Source organism: Mustela nigripes, chromosome 12 (assembly GCF_022355385.1).
Source record: "Mustela nigripes isolate SB6536 chromosome 12, MUSNIG.SB6536, whole genome shotgun sequence".
In the NCBI taxonomy this organism is placed as follows: Eukaryota; Metazoa; Chordata; class Mammalia; order Carnivora; family Mustelidae; genus Mustela; species Mustela nigripes.
The window spans coordinates 79,816,994-79,837,526 of NC_081568.1; the positions used below are offsets into that span (position 1 = coordinate 79,816,994).

Sequence of the window (20,533 nt, forward strand, 5' to 3'; positions counted from 1 at the left end):
TGACTGATTTTTACTTGATATCAAGTTCCTGACTCCTTGGAGCATAGAGATTGTCAGCATCTGATTTCTACAGAAGTGTTGAGTCTATGATAGTTCCCTTCCATTCTTAATAAAAAGAAATCTTATTTAGTTTCAAAACTTAGCTTAAAAGTATTAGGTATGTGGTGCCTGGGTGGCTCAGTCATTAGGCATCTGCCTTCAGCTCAGGTCATGATCCCAGGGTTCTGGGATCGAGCCCCGCATCGGGTTCCCTGCTCAGTGGGGAGTCTGCTTCTCCCTCTCCCACTGCCCCTGCTTGTGTTCCCTCTCTTGCTGTGTCTCTGTGTGTCAAATAAATAAATAAAATCTTAAAAAAAAATTAGGCATGAAATCTGATCATGTCAAAAACCTCCCTATATTTAAGTTCCACGTGACTCTTCATAGCAAAAATAAAGCTGTAATTTGGAAAAGATTACACTACACCCTAAAATGAAGTAAAACATTGAGGATTACCCTTAGAACATATCTGTACTTAGTTGCCAGGTGAAACATTGAGAAAGGCCACCTAAAATAAATCTGGAGAATTACTTGGTCTGGAGGACCTCTAGGGTTGTCCTGCCGGTCTCTCTAGGCAAGACGAGTCTTTCTAAAATTTAAATCTGATGATGTCTCTGCCTTTACTTAGTCATTTTTACCTAACTCCTCCTCAGTTCTCTTAGATTTCAGACTCAATGTTGCTTCTGCCAAGGGAGCCTTCCCAGCTTTCCAGGACAGAACGAGGTGCCCCTCCTTGTGCTCCTGGGGCTCTGGCCCCTTCTGCAGTGTGCCATGTCTTTTGGGGACAGACTCTGCAACCCCGGTAGACCATATCCTCCTTCCCTGCGGGCACTGTCAAACTCAGTGCCCATCCCTGGCCTGACTCCTTGGGGCTTCTGGAGAAGGAAAGTGCTACTACCCCAAGTACGAAGGCTGTGAGTCCCTTCAGCACCACTGCTATCATCCTGGACCTCGCATTCTCAATTACAGGAGAATTCCAAACTCCTTTCATAGCAATGTTAATTATACAACTTGTTATAGAAACAGGGATATGAAACTCAAGAGTTCTAACTACTTTCAGGCTTCTTCTCTAGACGGAAAGCAAAACCAAACCTATCCCAGCACCTCCTTGAGGAGTTATTTCCACGGGCAGATTTATCATCCATCTGCATCTCTCCAGCTGTAGAGCCAAGTAAAGAGTGAATGAGAGGAAAATGGACAGGTAAATATACCTGACAGAGAAACGTTTTCAACTCTAGGGAAGACTTTTGAGGCTGCAGAAAGAGAGGAGAAAAAGCTTGTTGCGAAGTCATTGTTACCTAGTTGACTTTCTTAGTATACGATCTGCCTCTAATGAAGGCTGTGTATGCCATAAGAACTGGTGAAAAAACTTAAGCATAATATGAAATATTCATTAAAAAACTCCTAGTTTATAAAGCAGTCAATAAAGTTATGCTAGTCAAGCACATATATTGTAATGACTAAATTATTACTTTTGCTTACTTCTACTTTAAAAAGGAAAATAATACATTTTTTATATGCATGCAGAAGCCATTCCTTTCAGACATTTACATTACCTTCCAAGTTCATTCCAGCTTGAAGACATTTTCGATAGCGGCATGCTGGACAGTTTTTTCTTCGAATTTTATCGATGATACAATCATTTCTTCCAGCACAAAGATAGTTGTGCTGTCCTAGAGGGAAAACAAAGGTGCTATCAAAATTTCCCAGGTTTTAAAAGGTATTTTTATGGAGGGACTTGCTGCATTTCCCTTTTAGGTGGAACACAGCCTAGGACGAAAGTACAGTGTCCTCACTTACACGGACCTTACAGACCTTACCGAGTTCAGCTTAAAGTCTTAAGTCTCCTTCTTATTCTGTCCAATACTTATAGTTCATGAAAGACACTGCAGCATATACGTAGAGAAAAAGGCACCAATGCTCAGTGTAGCCTCCGATATATTTTCCCAAACTCAACACCTCCATGATGGAGAAGCAGAACTTGGCCACCCACCGCCCTCTTGGCCCTTCCCAGGCATCGCCCTCCAAGGCCACTTTGTTCCACATACAAGCGGAAACCTTCTCAAGCACAGTTTAACAGCCATGGAGGAGGTCTGTGAGCACTCCTTCATTAGGACTTCTCACTAAGTGCTAAGGAGGGTTAAAGAGGAAACTGCTTTCCAAATATTCTGAGTCCCACGTGGAAAATGCTCTCATGCAGCATTAGGCCACCATGTGCAAATCCAGTGTGCTCGCCCTTCAGCTCTGTGACTGGTGCCACACTCCTTCTTGAAGGGGAAGCTGCCAGCAACTAGTGAGGGAAATCTCACCGCTGACCGGCTAACTAGTACATGGATCTCATGGATACCTGTTCATTCGTTCACATGCTTTGCACAGTGTGAGAATGTTTGAATTGACCGCTGCCCCCAATATTTACAACTGTTGCTGTCTAAAATCTTCCAGCACCTAGAATTTAATAATGTGCTAAGAGGCAGAAGTACAGTTTTCACCTGACAAATAAATTGCCAGGAAAAGACAGTCTCTGTACCCTTGTACATTGTACTGTGCACATTCTTGTAGTTTTCTTTTAATGTGGTTACGGAATGTTGAAGGAAACTCTGAGGACCTGCCGGCCTGCCAGAAGCTCTGAAAGGAGCCTCCTGCACAAAACCTGTGCAGCGACACGAACCCTGGACAACTGAGAGTCCGTGAACTTCACCCTACAGGGGATGGGATCCAGAGGACTACTGGACATTTCTCAAGAAGAAATCACCTTCAGAGGAAAGAGAAAAATTACCATTATCAACTCACTAGGGTGACTATACCTCATTCAGGTTTCTGGGTAAGGATCCTTCCTTCATAGGGCAGTCCAAGACTTGGCTGGAAACATAGTCTGTTCACGTCTTTAGAAAGGGATAACTCACGGCGCTATTAAGAATGTGTTTTGGGGACACAGTTCCCACTTGTGTGAGGAGTAGGCCACCAAGGTGACCAGTGGCATACAGTTGAACTTGGTTCCAAAGCTGCCTTCCAAGGCCAAATGTCTGTACCGGCTGTTTCCATTCCTTTCCACGTCATGTACATTACGTGGCTGCTTCTTTGGGTGACATGAAATGGAAGCACTAATCCAGCAATTCTAACCTCTTTAAAGCAAAAGGAGGAACAACGGATGCATCCATGGTTGGGGCAGTTAAAATATAGAGTTCCACCCCATAAGCATCTCCCCTTATCACTGTCCTACAGAATCTAAGCTGTTTGATCACAGGGACCCTGTGCCTACAAAAGTTAAAATTAGTCCTTTCTGGTCATTAGTGTGAAGCTGGGCACATCTGTCTGTGTTTTATCTTTAAAAGGAGGAGTTTCACCTAGTGGGCACTTTTTTATAAGACGTGGGCATGCATCATTAATTGTCACTCCTGGTCAGTCCGTCTGATAAGACAGTGAGTCATCTTATTTGGAGTTCCTATGTCTTCTACCACTTTGTAAATTCCTCTTCTGCCTGATAGCAGATGTGAGGAGAAAAGAGTTCAAGACAGCTGGAATTTTTTTTTTTAACATTGTTCTGTTTGCACTGTATTTACTTTTATGGTTAATACCTAGTTTTGGCAAGTGATTCTGGTTTCTATTTATGGTTGGTGTGGTAGCCAGCCCCCAAGATGGCCTCCAATAGTCTCTGCCTCCTTGTGTTCACACTCGTGTGTGACCAATAAAATATGGCCAAAGTCACAGGAAGTCAACATCTGAGAACCAGTCCTAAGGGCATGATTGCCTCTGCTCTCTCCTATGGATCGGTTGTTCTGGGGGAGGCCAGCTGCTCTGCTGGGAACAGCCCGAGCCAACTGCCACACACCAAGGACTGAAGCTCCCTGCCAAAAGCAGCGTTAACAGGCTTGGAAACGGGTCCTCTTGCTCCAGGCTGGATGACTGCACCCCCAACCTACAGTCTGAATATGACTATATGAGGGGCCAGAACTGCCCTGCTACTCACCTCCTTCCAAATTCATGACTCAGAAACTGCAGGACAGTCGGTGCCTGCTGTTTGAAGCCAATACTTTCTGGGGTCGTTTGTTACACAGCTGTAGATCACTAACACAGTAAGGATAGTAAAGTACTTGTTTTTCGGTTTTAAAAAAACAGTGGTCCGAGAAGAAGGGCATGTTCTGGGGGTGTCTGCACTTGGTTTACCCTGTTTGAAACATCCAGGTCTTAAATGTGAACTCTGTAAGCGTGAGTCTGTTTCTTTACCTGCTCTCAAAAATTGTGTGGTGTGGGGGCCGGGAAGTCCTTCATCTGGACTGCAGCTGTGTTTCCCGGCTCTAGGATCTCTGTAAACTTTATTGCATTTTCTGAGCCCCTATTTCCCTATCTGCAAAGCTATCTTGCTGGGCTTCTGCAAGGGTGGAAGGCAGTTGTGGAGAAGGCTCTTACAAACAGCACCTGCACCTTGTGAGCACTCAATCAATGCCAGCTGGGAAATCACTCCCTTGCGACTGCTTTCATCTCTGTATCTAACCTGATTATATAAACTCTCAGAGGGTCATTGTAGCTCGGAGGGTACTGTGCTGGGATCCCAGCGCTGCTGCTTCCACTCTCCGCCTCACTTTGCTGGACTGTCAAATAGGATCACTGAGGCCTCTAACAGCTCCCAGAGCCCTTAATTAAATGGTGTGACAAACAATAAAACAGTGCTGGGTTCATGGTACACTCAGGGTAGTGAATGCCTATCGCCATTATGACCCACTGACAAAGCTTACACGTACTTCTGTGCAAAGGGGACGTAAGACAAACGGACTTGGTGGGGGGCGGTAATCACTCAACTGGCACACATAGAAAGAAGAGAAGCTACCCACAGTTTTATTCCGTATGCAGAAAAGCGACTCCCAGAATACTGGGTTAAAAACTTCAAAATAGCCATTCAACCTAGATTAAGGATTTAGATAAGTAATAAGTAAGTCAAACTTGGGCAGATTTCTTAAAAACACCTGAATGTTTGGGTATTTACATTATGCCATTCTGAGGGCGGGGTAACTGCTATTTCCAGCAGGTGCGGAAAATGGGAGTGCCAAGTATGTTGCAGATCTTACTTCATCTCTGTAATTCTCTAAGAAAGTGCTCCAAAATATGTATCTGGGCTTTAAAACATTTCTATCAATTCTATAAAGAAAAAATAAAACTGCTAAGAGTTATCAAAAGCTTACAGAATTTTAGAACTGGAAGGGACATGAGGGAAAATAAAAATCCAAATAGGATTTACTTAAGGGAGTCCACAGTTAAACCTTTGCCTACTAATTACGTAATCAAGCCATCAGACTTAAGCACTACTTACACATTTTGAAATGGTACAGCTAATATTCTATGAAATTTGTACCTAAAAGCAAGTATAAGAATTTAATTTTAAAGCAGGGGTGAAGCCCAAAGGGCATATGGCCCAGTATTTTACTGGGAAGTATGTTTAGCGCTTTTTTGGTTTGTTTTTTTACTCTTTTGTAAGGGCACTGGAAGCTTTTAGGTAAGCTTGCCCTCTCTAACATCAATGCCTGCCTTCTCTTTGCCAGAATGAGACATACTTGGTCCCTATAAGCAATGTATGTATAGCCCTGTTTTATAGAGTTTTTCATTTTCCTCCATTTTAACTAAAATATATTTTTTGAAATATCCATTTTTTTCTTCTTCTAAGGCTCCATAGTCTTATTCTGAATTTCACTTTCAGAAATCAACCAGTCAATACTACTGTAATATTATTACTGCTATCACTACATGTACATCATGGAAATAACTCATAATTTAATGAAGCGCTGAAGTAGGTACAGTGACAGGAACAGGCTTCACTCTCTTGGGTCTGTAGTGGGTCACGGTAACAGGAGTGCTCGGTGCTCCGTGCGACCCCTCCGTAGGACCAGGCAGCCCCTGACCTGGGCAAAGCCTGCATCCCTGTTCTCTGTGTGCAGTAACGGGAGTAATTTTATAGTTGGCTCATGTATTACAAACTAATCCAAACAAAAGAAAATGACTCATCTGACTCTTAAGGTTATGCAAACAGAACTCTAGGCAAATAATATCCTTTTTACATTGTGAGTGGATAGATAATTACACTTCTTTAACAATTAATATAATCAGAGCTTTAGGTAATGCATTCAGGCCACAACTACCTTCAACCTGCTTTACAAGTAACTAGAGTACGTGATTTTTTCCCAAGACAACTCACTGGGAATTAATTTCTCTTTCTTGAAGGAGCTGATGTTATTGCCCTTGGCAGTAGGCTGAATCCATAACAAGGGTAAAGTTCATATTAATATAATATTCAGAGTGAAATCAGCTCTTCTGAAATACCTATTTTCTTGACCTCCTCCAGCAGTTTATCACTTGCTTCCCCGTATTTTAACCTCTGTACCTGGAAACTGTTAACTCATCCTTCACTTCAAGTAGACCATGACCACCCAGAGGACAGAGACCAGCTCTTATGCAAAGTAAGATTTGTGGCTCAATAGAAAAAAAAAATCCCATCCAGAGACTTTCTCCCTCATAGTTCTTACTGTCACTCATTTCTGTCATACTGGAATAGTTGGTGGTTTTGGAACCAACTACTTGCTGGGAGTTGAAGCCTAGGATTCTCATACAAGGAGCATGGTGCTACCGCCGGAACCTAACACCACCGTCTCACACGACAGTCCTTTCTTACATTTACCTTCTGTTCTCTGACCAAACTCCCGCCCCTGAATTTATACTGTTCTATTTTATTCTAGTTCTGCTTGTGTTGCTTTTTAAAATCTCTTTCCCGCTGGAAGACCTAAGAGCCACCCGCACCCCACCTGCCTCTCCTGAGGTCCAGCCTGAATGGGGTTCACATATAACAGAAACTGCAAAATCCAGCTTGAGAGACAAGAACCCGATAGAGGAAAAATAAAACTCTTCAAAACACACACTACCTTCCACTGCTCTTTTGAAGAATACTTTGCAGCTCCCGCAAGTCAAGACCCCATAATGACACCCCGAGGCTTCGTCAGAGCACACAAGGCAGAGTTTGGGAGGTGGTCCCGTGGCCGCGGACGAGCTGGATGGAGGAGAGCTGACATCTGGTCTCATTCCAGGGCTAAGGAAGGAAGAAAGCAGGGTTATGATTTAACTGTCACGGCTGTTAAATATCAAAATCCATTCCTCTTAACTCCTCACTCCCCAGTGAGCACGTCCACACTGAACTCTGGTGTCACGGACTAGCAGGCATTATAATTGCCCACCTCAATATATTCAAACAATGCTGAATTCTTCTTTCAGACAAAATTAAGAGTGAGGTCATTGAAGTATTCCCTAAAAAAGAATGGTGACAACAAGCTTCACTTAGAAACTGTACTTGTTAGTCACTGAGGGCTTCTTAGTATTCATCATCCCCTTGAGGATGGTGTCCTGTGGGTACGGTGTCACTCACCCTTTTCAAGTGTGCAGCTGATGAGTCTGGCTCCCTGGACTGCTTGCATCTACCACTGGGATCAAGACACAGGATGCATCCGTCCCTTCAGAAAGACGCTTCCCACCCCGTTAACTGTTTAGGACATCCACCTAATTTTTTGATTTTTAAGATCTCGTACAGGCATCTTTCTAAATTCAGTCATGTCTCAGGACAGTTCTACCCCTGTCTTCCATGAGCCAGAGCCTTTCACAGTGCCTGAGTCTGGGCTGCAATCTCATTCCCGGGTCATCTGGGCTGACCCTACAGCTTATGAGGATGCAGAAGTGTGACTCCAGCCTTGCGTCTGGCTCACGGTGAGAGAAGGAATGCGGGGCTTTCACAGGGAGACCCTTGTTCTGCCCTCCCCACTCACTGAAGGTGCAGCCTCGAGAAAAAGGAGAGGGGGAATCAGCTTCTCCCATCAGCTCTCTTTTTTCCTTTTGTAAACTTCTCACCACACTGAGTGCTGTTCTAGTATTTGAAGATCCTTTATTCCTCATTTGTTTTGGAGATTTTCTACAAGCCCAAAACTCCCCTTAATTCTCTCCACAAATGAAGCCCATGTGCCTGGCTGATCCTCTGTTGAAGAGGCTTCTGTGAAATGGACAGGGTTCCCACCACCCCGGTTTTGGGAACAGGCCTTGGGGTTCCATGATGTTCTCTGAACACTGTCAGGAACTTCTGGATACTTCTCCATCACAGGGTACTGATTTCCCTGCTGGGTCTGGGAGAGTGCACGGAGCACATGCTGACAGCCTTCAGTGGGAGAGCATAACCCGAACTGACTCTGCTGTAGGTCCCGTGTGAGCTGCCCTGGATGAATGGAAACTTGGGACTAATGTGGAGTAGCTGCTCTGGGCCAGACTTTGACAGAGAGGTAGGAAGGTCTTAGAGTGAGTGAACAGAGCAATGTGTTAGGGAAGCAAAAACTTCCTTGGCTGAAGTCCTAAAGATGCTCCTATTCCTGCTCAGCCCATCTCTGTCATCTGACAGCTATTTTTAGGGACCAACCAGTTGTTTATGGAAAAGGAGTGTAATATTTAAAGATCTGAAAGGTTGCTTCTGTAATGTTTCCTCAACCAAGTATATGTATTTGTATACATTATACACAAACACATATGTATATGTACTTAAAATTTTTTTTAAAAATAGTGCTTTGTAGTAAAGGCATAGCTCAGTGACGCTACAGGCTCAGTTCCAGACCACAGACAGCAGTGAAGGGAGTATCTCAAGAAAGCAAGTCAAATGACTTTTTCGGTTTTCCATGCACACAGAAGTTACATTTTCACTTTTCTGTAGTCTATTAAGGTATGCAAGAGCTTTATGTCTACAAAAACAATGTATATACTTAACTTAAAAATACTCATTGCTAAAAAAATGCTAACCATCATCTGAGTTTTCCACAAGTCATCATCACAGATCACCAGAACAACTATAATAAAGAAAAATCTGAAAGACTATTACCAAAATGTGATACACAAATACATAATGAGCAAATGCTGTTGGGAAAATGGCACTGAAAGGCTTGCTTGACTTCGCATTTTTTAAAAACTGAAGCTTCCAGCAAACCCTAAATGCGGTAAGGCGGAGTGCTCTCCAATGAGGTGCGCCTGTACTTTGTAAAACACTTCAGTAGTACAACCGCGTTGAGCCTCCCAGCGCCCTGTGGAAAGATGGCGTCACCTCGAGATGAGGCCACGCAGGAGGAGGAGGGTGAGCAGGGGGCCTGTCTGCAGTCAGACTGACATGCTTCACATCCCTGCCCTCCCACTGGAAAGCCTGTGTGAGCTTGGGCTGGTGGCTACTGCTCTGAGTTGGTTTCCATGAATGGCCTGGGAAGGACATCACCTGTGTATGTGTATCTCTGAAAGCAGGAGAAAACCTAGCACACTGTCCCCGCATCAAGCAAATATTCCATAGATGGTCCTTCTTTGCGGTTTCAGAAAAACTGAGGATTTTATGAAAAAGCATTATGTAAGCATTAGGTAAATGGAAAGCAGTATGAAGCCTGAAACCCAGGATGGCGTTCCCGAATTCTAGCTTATAAATGACAGTGTGTGCAAAATGGGCCATCGAGCCATGAATGACTGACGGCAACAGGGAAAGGGCAAAGGAAATGAGCAGGGCCCCGATGCATGTAGAGCGAGCGATCTCTAAACCCAGGCAGCCCCTGGCCTCCCATCAATCCTTCCGCGCTACCTCCCGGAAGCACAGGGCATGTGGAAAACTGCCAAGTGTACCACCACAGACATCAGGGGAAGAAGTCCCGTTTTTGTCGCAGAAATGAAGATGAGGAAGGCCCGTAACGAGCACCAATGGAAACAAGGGTGAGGACGACATGGTGCGCAACTCTAAGTGTGACCCTACAATACCGCTGAAGGGCTCCCGTCCAACCAAAGGACTAGCATGACAAGCAAACCACGTGGAAGCACCATCATTTAATAGGGGTACATGGCAAATGCATGACAGAAAGAAATCAAAAGCACTTAAGAATGTGAGTGTGTCTCACACCCCTTTCAATGGAAAAGCTAACATGCCCTGGGTCTTTGATCAGTGTGTGTCAATTTATACTATTTTGTAGTCTATTAAGGTGTGCAAGAGCTTTAGGTCCACAAAAACAACGTATATACTTAATTTAAAAATACTTCACTGCTAAAAAATGCTAACCATCGTCTGAGTTTTCAGCAAGTTATCAGCACAGATCACCAGCTCTGCCAAATGTTCTGAAGACGCTAGGAGCTTCTCTTGTGGACTGACTTGATCCACAGTGCTTTCTTTTAAGTGAAAACTCCTAGGAACAAAATGCCTTGTTCTACGTGGATACTCAAATGCTGTTGCCCATTTACAGTGGAGCGTGTGCTCAGCTTAGTCCTCAGGCCATGGGGTTTACATTAGAGTTGAGAGAGGAAGAAAAAAAACCACACACACACAACACACACAAAGCTGGGTTTTTCTCTTGAGTTCTCCTGCCAGAAAAACAAGTGACGAGAGGAGGCTCATGGACGGATTATGAGAAGTGATCACACCTTAAGGAGCATGTGAAATGTGTGGTAAGTCACATCCTTTCATCTAGCCCAGGGTCACGATCCCTGAGCAGCAGGCACTGTGACAATACAAAGGCCCTATCACATATGTAAGTGGTACTGTGGGTGAAATGCATCACTGAAATAATGAACCCTGAAACTTGGGGAATTTTTATCTGCCTCCTGTGACATGGGACTGCCTAGAGGGCTTCAGGTAAAAAGAAGCACGGTCAACATCCTTCCCTGTGTGCCAGGGGAGGGTTAATGGTCCTTCAGAAGCTTATGAAGATCAGGTAGTTGTAGATACTCCTTGTGACTCTAGCCCCAAACATGACATTTTGGTTTTTGAAAGGTTAGTACTGCAGTGTGCGCTGCGAAACCCTATCAGTGAACTTTGTGTAACGCTGTTACATTAACATCCACTGGTCTGTCTTGCACGTTGAATGGATCTTTTACCCATGCATGGTTTCATACTGTCATGCATTAGTCAGTTGGAAAATATTGTTTCACCGAGTTAGGCAGATTTTCCAAATGTTGACACAGTTCATTAAACAACGTAAGAGTCACATCTGTCAAGCTCACAGTGGCAGATAGAAGTCTTAAAAAGTTCTACATTCTGTTTGAAAGCTCAAATTTTTATAGACCGGCAACAAATACTGTCAGTTGTCTTCCATCAAGTGATAACCTCACTTCAATCATTTTTTGAGAAAACCTCTGCCAAGCATCCAAGGCTAAACACCGTAGTTTATTCGTAGTATGTCATGAAAAAGGTGGCTGTTCACTGCACCACACAAATGATGTTACACCCACTCCTCTCTGACACAAGCCTAATGCCATGTCCAGCCTAAATGCGTAACACGCCTTACACATCTTCCATTCTGTCACACAGATGGACAGTAAAAGGACATTGTCAAATGTGGAGATTTAAGAGAATCAGTAATACTTTGTTTCCTCCAGGATATTCTTGAACTGTGAGTGCATACAATGATTACTGTACCCTAGGATGCCAGCAGTGTTACTCATCATTACTTCTGTGCGGCCAATGCAAATGTCAACACAGTGGAAAAGGCAAACAGACTGGGTATTATCTTGAATGTATTTCTGAAAAGACCTGGGGAATCCCAGGTGTCCATGGATTACACAGGGAGAACTGTTGTTACAGAGAATAGTGGGGACTCTAAATCAGGCAGGCTAGAATTCACAACCTACTTGCAATGTAGTATCTTGGTGACCTTTTAATCTCTCTCAATCTCAACTGCCCTGTTTCTAAATGGGGACTATCATGTACCTGGCAGAATGATGCAGGTTTGCTTATTAAGTTAGAGGCTTTCTCTCCAAAGACAGAGGAACAGAGATGATAAACATTATAAACCCAAGTGGTGGTGTTGGTTTAGCCTTCAAGTTAAAGGAATTAAATCAACATTTTTCATGGGGGGGAGGGGGTAAAAACAATATGACGTCAGAAAACCAGTGTTAATTACCATGGGGAAAATCCTGAAAATAAAGCTCCTACAACTGGATTAATTTTTACCTACTACACATGGAACAGGTGTCATGCTCTCACAGGCTTACTAGTTTTTGTCCAAGTACTACAAACCAGTGGTTTTCATTTGGGAGCAGTTTTGCTCCCCAAGGAAGGGGTGGGGGACACCTGGCAATGGGTGGAGACATCTCTGATCAGAACTGGGGAGCTGCAACTGACATGTAGTGAGAAAAGATCAGAGTGCTGCTCAGCAACCCACAGCGCACAGGGCAACCCTCCGCAACGAAGAATCACCCAGCTTCCAATGTCAGTAATGCTGAGGTTAAGAACTCTTTGCCATAAAGCTTTCAGCAACACAGAGGGAAAAAAATTTCAGCAAGGACCAGAAACATGTTTTAAAACCTCTTAACTATCATTAAGTAGAGCAAGTGCCCTGCTGAGGTAGCCTTAAATATTCTGATTCAAGGTAAGCCCACAAAGAGACTGAAAACAGAGCTGACATCAGGGACTACACAGGTCTAGTGATTAGTTTATTTGTCTCTCTAGCGCTAGCCCTAAAAGGTGGTTTTTACACACCAAAGTTCCTTGCACCTTCCTTACCTTTTTTCATTAGGAAGACTGTAAATACTCTGCTGCACACACCAGGTGATTCCATTTTCTCACTGCCCATCCATTCATCCCTGCATCAGCTTAGGGATTACTGGTCTGTTTGATAATAAGCTATGGACTAGTTTTCAAATCAGACAGAAAAACAGAAATACCATGAAAGCCTTCCAGCAGACTGCTAAACGGTTTTAGCCAGCACACATTTTTGTTGTTTAGCAACAAGAAACACTGATGAATTCTCTTAGCTTTGCATTTACTCAGAGAGGGTTCTACTGGTTTTAAGTTCAGGTGTGTATTAAGACCGTTCTCCCAAACTGTGCATCATTTATGCGCACTCCTCTTGGGGAGAAGGTTAGAGCACCAAACACTATGCTGTAGTAAGCCAGGAGAGTTTTTGGTAAAGGATGCATGAAGAAGGTATCTTTTTCACACCTTTGAGACACCAATGGTCTGTTACTTAACATCTCTGGGCTTAGTTGCTCACTGTAAAATGAACGTCTTCCAGCAGTAAACTCTTAAGAGCTTGCCCATATTTCCCAAGGTGGGGGTGGGGGTATAGAAGAATACATTTGGGGCTGCAAAAGCATCTTTGGTCCTGTGGATTTATTTATATGAAGAGAGAATATGGTCACCTTATCTACGTTTCTTTCTTAAAGCCTGATCTAACATGTTTCACAGAAGAAATGTATTTCTTTCTCTTTGGAAAGATCAGTTCTCAGTCTGGTCACTGTGTTAGGTAACTTGAAGCCATAGGCTGCATGTTCTCGGCTCTGTCCCTGCATCAGCGGACATGAATTTTAAGCAGTAACAATGCTGTGGAGCGAAGACGTGTGTTCCTCGCTTACATGGGGATAATGATGGCCTGGGACCTATGGAATGAGGAATGTGAGCTCTTCAAAGAATTCAAGAACAGGTGTGACACAATGGGATGCTGACTACTTTCTCCTAATGTCTGTCACACTATGTACTGAAGGTTGAAACTGATGGCCGTGGAGCTGTTTCTGACCTCACATCTCTACACCTGTGGTGCTTTTCACCATCTCTGCATGATCTGGCAAACTACATGATATGTAGTTTGACTGGATTTTATTTTTAGGGAGTCAGGTGCCAATCAAGTTGGTTAAGTTACATGCTATTCAGTAGGTATCTTCATTATCGGGTCCATAGCTGAAGGCCAATGTTGTTATAATTATCTGCAATCAATTATAGCTTGAGTTTAGGATGGTCCCAGCACCTGGGGGAGTCATCTTGGGTTTTACTCATATATATGTCCACTTTGCAAGATAAAGCAGACTTTATCAGCTGTGGTCTATTTCAGGTTTGTAGTTTAATTTAGAATTGTGTTAAAATGATGGTTTCTGTTTGGCTTCATTTTACATTAGTTTGAAGTGTTTGAATTCTGGAATTCTGAACATTTATTGTAGTTTTGTAATATAACTGCTGTGAAAAATCGGAGTGGGAGATGAACTATGGGAGATTGTGGACTCTGGGAAACAAATGGGAGGGTTTCAGAGCGGAGAGGGTGTGTGTGGGGGGGGGATGGGTGAGCCCTGTGATGGGTATTCATGAGAGCATGGATTGCATGGAGCACTGGGTGTTATATGCAAACAATGAATCTTGGAACACTACATCAAATACTAATGATGTACTGTATAGTGGCTAACATAGCACAATAAAAATAATGAAAACAAAAACCACCTAAATAAAGATGCTAAGAAAACCAAACTCCACTCATCTCTACCCCAACTACAAAAGGAACTGATTTCTAAGTATCTTATTCCATACTTAGAAGGGCCTGAATTCATTTCACTATGCTTAGTAACTCAGGTTTAAATGCAGAAATTTTGCCAATTTCAACCCCCTTTCCAGTATTTTTTTTATTACTCCCTGTGGCATGGTCATGTAGCTTTTCCTTCTTGTGTACTGTGACTGCAACCATGTGCATACCTTCCCTTTACTCCTTAACCATGATGATGGTTTACACCAAGAAGTCCTCCTGACTCTCACTGCTTCTCCTTCCATTCCTTCCTCACATTGCTAAAACTGCATTTGTCCATGATGGGTCTTTTAAATAAATTCTCCGGGACTCTTCCAGTATATATAGTTTAAGCCCAAAAGGGTCCACATTCTGGCTCCTGTTTCTTTCTCCAACTATAGGTCTTCCCACCCCTCTACACAAACCGTTTGGTTTATCACTTAGGGATCCTGGATTCTATAAGTATTTATGAAGTGACTACTATGTGCTACATGTTTCCTGGAAGTATTATGCTCAGAACTGTAGCCCCAGCCTGGAGTGTCCACCATGGCTTTTCAGTTCCATGACAACCTCTAGACTCCCTTAAACACTGGCATGCAGTACTGTACCTAGCGGATCCTAGGATGCCTGCAGAGGGAGATTTCTATCAGTAATTCCTCTTAGGTAAGGGCCATGGCTTTGGCCTGTTTATTTTACCAGCATCTTGTACAGTATCCAGTAGATGTTACTGTATTTTGTTTGTTTATACATCTTTATCTGTTCTGCAAAAGAATGAAGGCAGCTAACATGGTATATGTTTAAGATTATAGCCAGGATAATAGGTATCACTTCACTACTAGGAGCTCCCACAGAAGTTCTTTCTTAAGATACATGTCTCCTTTAGTATGTTCCACAAACATATGAGCTGAGTTCTGTTTTCAACATTTTGAGAAGGTGGATTGCCTAAGGTGATATAGTAACTAGCAAAGCCAGGATTTACACCCAGGTCTTTCTGCCAACACAAACAGTGTTCTTAACAGATACTCCACCTCTCTCACAAAGATAAAGTGGCAAAACTAAGAAGCTGAGGTAGATGCAGGTCTTCAAATAGAGGTACAAAGGCCTTCTACTTTGTAGGCTGAGGTCTGACTTCTCAGTCATACACAATACAAGGCAGCAAGTTCCTTTCGAACCAGGATCTGCAAATCAAGATTTTTGCCCAAGTAACGGTTGCCCAAAACAGGTCAAACAGATACAAACTATTGCCTTAAAATTGTCCAGTAGTCTGTACAGTTGGACTAAATTTTCAAATGACTACACACTTAATGCTTCTCTCATTCTGCACAATTAGCACAATTCCCAAATCTCTACAAAGACGTTTGTAAAATCAAATTCAGAGCAGCTGTGTCCTTATTCATATTTATATTAGTATGAAGGAAGGAATGAAACCCTTAGAACCAAGCCCAACTTGATCTATGGCCACATGCTTCCTCCCTTACTTCAGTCCAAAGGCAAGGATTGATTCTACATTTCTCAGATTTTTATATTAGTGTGAAAATTTCTTGGTTTTTCTATCATGCCAGTCTACCAGATGAGAGGTGTTTTTTTTGTTTTGTTTTTTTGGTTTTTGGTTTTTGGTTTGTTGTATGGTGTTTTTGTTTTTGCTATATACATTTCCCTCAGGTTTTGGTAATGATGTTCTTCACATCCTGGTTTCTAAATATCCATTGGAACAATTTAAAGGAAGAATTCTAAAGACTGAATAAACAGTGAAAAGAATGGGCAACTTGTCCCTTGAAGAGGACCAAAGAAAGAAGTAAGAAGTCTTTTTTTTTTTTTTTTAAAGATTTTATTTATTTATTTGACAGACAGAAATCACAAGTAGGTGGAGAGGCAGGCAGAGAGCACTCCCCGCTGAGCAAAGAGCCCGATGCGGGGCTCCATCACAGGACCCTGGGATCATGACCTGAGCTGAAGGCAGAGGCTTTAACCCACTGAGCCACCCAGGTGCCCCAGAAGTAAGAAGTCTTTAAAACCACTTAAAAGTTACTTAAGTAGACATCTGCAATATAGGCCAGCAGATGAAGAATATAAGACAAATGGTTTTTAGGAGGTGAAACAAAATACTTCCATCATAGTAATACTGGTATTGTGAGCCAGATGACAGATATTTTAATTCTATATGCCAAGCTCCACAATGCTAGGTACCTTAATAAGTATATTACCTCAAATAATCATTCCTACTAGTCCATTTTACTGATGAAAATTAAGCCATTTGTTTGCCCAAGTCACATGAGCACAACCTGGATCTGAATTCAGCACTGCCTTATTCCAGAATCCTTGTTCCTTACCTTGGTAACCATGTTGCCTGGCAGGAACCTGTGGGGTAATATCCATTCAAGCTCAGCAGGTTTTTTTTGTTTTTGTTTTTGTTTCTGTTTTTTGACAGAGATCACAAGTAGGCAGAGAGGCAGGCAGGGGCTGGGGGGAAGCAGGCTTCCCGTTGAGCAGAAAGCCCAATGTGGGACTCAATCCCAGGACCCTGAGATCATGACCTGAGCCGAAGGCAGAGGCTTAACCCACTGAGCCACCCAGGCACTCCCAAACTCAGCAGTTTTTAAACCTTGTGTGAAACACCAAGTAGATAGTCTTGAGGGAAAGTTAAACATTAAAAATGTTTTTTCTCTATCATTAGTATCACAATAGAGTAGAAACTGCCTATAATTAAGAGATTTGAAACATGGAGGAGGAGGGGGCTACTGGGCTCACTTCCTCCCATGGACACACAAATATCTCCAACTACAAGCAGAACAACTCTCTCAGAAGGAACCAAAGATGAGCAGGAAAGATCATAAGCAACTAAGGTTGTTAGCCCAACTGAGATGTGCAGGAGGGGCAGAGACACAGTTTGGTCAGGTCCCACATGCCTGCTGGGGAGGCCCACAAATGGGAGGGCTAGCACAATCAGAGGCCCTCACTGAAGGAGGGGTCTGAGCCCCATATCAGGTTCCACTACCCAGGTGAATGGCACCAATAATGAAAAGCTTCACAGGGCTTATAGGCAGGAGAGCCTGAGGGCACCGGGAAATGGGGACCACACTCTTAAAAGTTGTGCACGTGTTCTCACTTGTGTGGAGGTCCAGGGCACAGGCAGCAGTCTGAAAAACACCTGGCTTAGACGTGAAGGAAGTACATTCACTGATGTTGGGGTGTGTGCCAGAGAGGCAGGGATCACTTGGAGCACTCCCCAGGGACAGTGGCCTCAGCGGGCACCATTTTGTATTCACTGCTTCTACCTAGCTGGACTAGCACCGATGGGCACCATTTCTAACACTTTCTCTCTATTGTGCTAGCACCATACCTGGCCCCAGTGTTTCCCTGTGAACTCACCCCATCTAGCCCACCTGGAGCCCGTCCCAAAGGGCTTACCACCCAACCTCTCCTGCAGACATCACAGCCCCTGCCAAGCGCTCTACCCTGGGGTGCCAGCCCAGCAAATGCAAACAACTGCAGCAGTTGCAGCTGGCTATGCAGGAGGCCTGCCCTGCCCACCAGCTGGCCACACTGTTGCAGTCGGGCACTGCAGCCAGCTCCTGCAGCCAGCCGCCCCCTCCAACTCCCACCACCAACAGCAGTGAGTCCACATGAATCAGGACCCACTGCAACAGAGGGGTGATACACATCCCATGCAGGTGTTACTCCTTGGGCACCTGGGTCAGGTGACCAGGGCATTTTAGGCTACTGGAACTCACAGGACACCTTCTGCATAAAGCCACTCCTTCAAGACTAATAGTTGTAACTGATCTACTACCACAGAGAAACAGGCAAAATGAGGAGACAGAAGAATGTTGCAAATGAAAGAAGAAGGCAGAAGCTCAGGGGAAAAAAATCCTAAATGAAACAGAGATAAGTAACCTACCAGATAAGGAATTCTAAGTAATGTTTATGAAAATGCTAACTGAACTCAGGAGATAAATGCATAAACATAGTGAGAATTCAACGAAGAGATAGAAAATATAAAAAAAGAACCAGAGCTGAAGAATACAGTAACTGAAGTGAAAAATATACTAGAAGGAATCAACAGCAGACGAGACGATGCATAAGAAGGGATCAGTGATCCTGGAAGAAAGGTTATTGGAAATCACCCAATCGAAACAGCACAGAAAAAAACCTTACACAACCTGAGCAAAGTTGAAGACACCAAGCATACTAACATTTGCATTGTGTGTGTGTGTTGGGGGTGGTTCTTAGAGAAGAGACAAAAAACCTATTTGAGGAAATAATGGCTGAAAGCTTCCTTAACCTGGTGAAAGAATCCTACAAGCCCAGGAAACAGAGAATCCCAAATAAGGTGGCCCCAAAGAGAGCCCTACACATTTTAGAGGATCTTTAAAGCAGCAAGAGAAAACTTGTTCCATAAAAAGGAACCCCTATAAGTCTATTAACAGATTTTTCAGCAGCAACTTTACAGCCTGGAAGAGAGTGGTACTGAAAACACAACCAAGAGTACTCTTTCTATTGGGCAAGATTTTCATTCCAAATTGAAAGGGAAATAAGGAGTTTTCCAGACAAAAATTAAAGACATTCATCAGCACCAAACTGGCCTTACAAAAAACATTAAAGGGACTTTCTTAAGTGAAAAAGAAAAAGCCATAACTAGAAATTAGGAAATTATGGGGTTGGGGGAACCACCTCTGACTGGTAAAGGTAAACTTAGGGTAAAGGTGGTGGAACAGCCAACTACTTAGCTGGTATAAAGGTTAAAAGGCAAGAACAGTAAACTCATCTAGATCTATGGTACTTGGTCAAGGGATACACAAAATAGTAAGATCTAAATAGTTTGTCAGAAACGTAAAATGTAAAAGGGGAATAAAAAAGGTAATGCTTTTCAAGCACGCTTGAACTTAGATGACCATCAACCTAACATAGTTTCTTATACAGAGATGCACAACAAATAGAGGCAGGACAGACATAACACGAAGTCACCAAATCACAAGGGAAAGAGGAAGAGAAGAAAGGAACAGAACTACCAAAACAACTAGAAACAATGAAAAAAGTGGCAATAAATTCAGATCTAGCAATAACTACCTTAAATGGACTAATGTTCCAATCAGAAGACATATGGTAGCTGAACGGATTTTTAAGAAGATCCATCTATATGCTGCCTACAAGAGACTCACTTCAGATATAAAGACACATACAGATTAAAAGGGAAGGGACAGGAAAAAAAATTCTGTGCAAACATTTAAAAAAAAGCCATGGAAGCAATTCTTTTATCAGACACAAAGAAAGAGTGTAACAAGAGACAGAGAAGGAGATCACATAATGATACAGGGATCAGTCCAACAAGCAGATAGAACACTTATAAGGATCTGTGCACCCAACGGAGGAACACCTAAAGACTTAGAAAGCAATTATTAAAAGACATAAAGGGAGAAGCTGACAGTAAACCAGTAATAGTAAGGGAGTTTAACACCTCAGTCACATCAATGAATAGGTTATCCAGACAGAAAATCAATAAGGAAACATTGGCCTTAAATGAAACACGAGACCAGATGGATTTAATAGATACATACAGAATTTTATCCCAAACCAGAAGAATACACATTATTTTCAGTTTCACATGGAATATCCTCCAGGACAGATCATCTGTTAGGCTACAAAACAAGTCTCAATAAATCTGAAAAGACTGAATCAAAACAAGGATCTTTTCATAGTGGTATGACAGTAGAAATCAATTATAAGATGAAAATCGGAAAAAACCCACAAACCTATGGAGGCTGAAAATATACTACTCAACAACCAGTGGGTCAACAAAGAAATCCAAGAGGAAATAAAAAATAGCTTGAGACACATGACAATGGAAAAGAACAATCCAAAATCTATGGTCACAGGAAAAGCAGATCGAAAAAGTTTATAGCAAAGTAGGCCTACCTCAAGAAATAAGAAAAATCTGAAATGAACAATTTAACTTTACACACAAAAGAACTAAAAACAACAACAAAACAAATGAGGTCCAAAGTAAGTAAGAGGAAGAAAATAATAACAATCAGAGAAGAAATAAATGAAAAAAGGGACAAAAAAAAAGCAATAGAAAGGTCAGTGAGGGGGCGCCTGGGTGGCTCAGTGGGTTAAGCCACTGCCTTCGGCTCAGGTCATGATCTCAGAGTCCTGGGATCAAGTCCCGCATCGGGCTCTCTGCTCGGCAGAGAGCCTGCTTCTCTCTC

The 20,533-nt window shown here is 42.9% G+C and overlaps 1 protein-coding gene across 5 annotated transcripts in view; it reads right to left on the minus strand.

Moving 5' to 3' along the window:
• Nucleotides 1-20,533, minus strand: part of NR3C1 (nuclear receptor subfamily 3 group C member 1) — a 117,736-nt gene that overhangs the window by 20,485 nt on the left and 76,718 nt on the right. For 4 of the 5 annotated variants that reach the window (XM_059417823.1, XM_059417822.1, XM_059417821.1 and 1 more), the window contains exons 3-4: nt 6,939-7,105; nt 1,593-1,709 (exon numbers count right to left, since the gene is read on the minus strand). In XM_059417823.1, coding sequence (XP_059273806.1) covers nt 1,593-1,709; nt 6,939-7,105 — 284 coding nt within the window. The remainder of the gene's footprint in view (nt 1-1,592; nt 1,710-6,938; nt 7,106-20,533) is intronic. The other variant, XM_059417825.1, reaches the window with a different exon arrangement.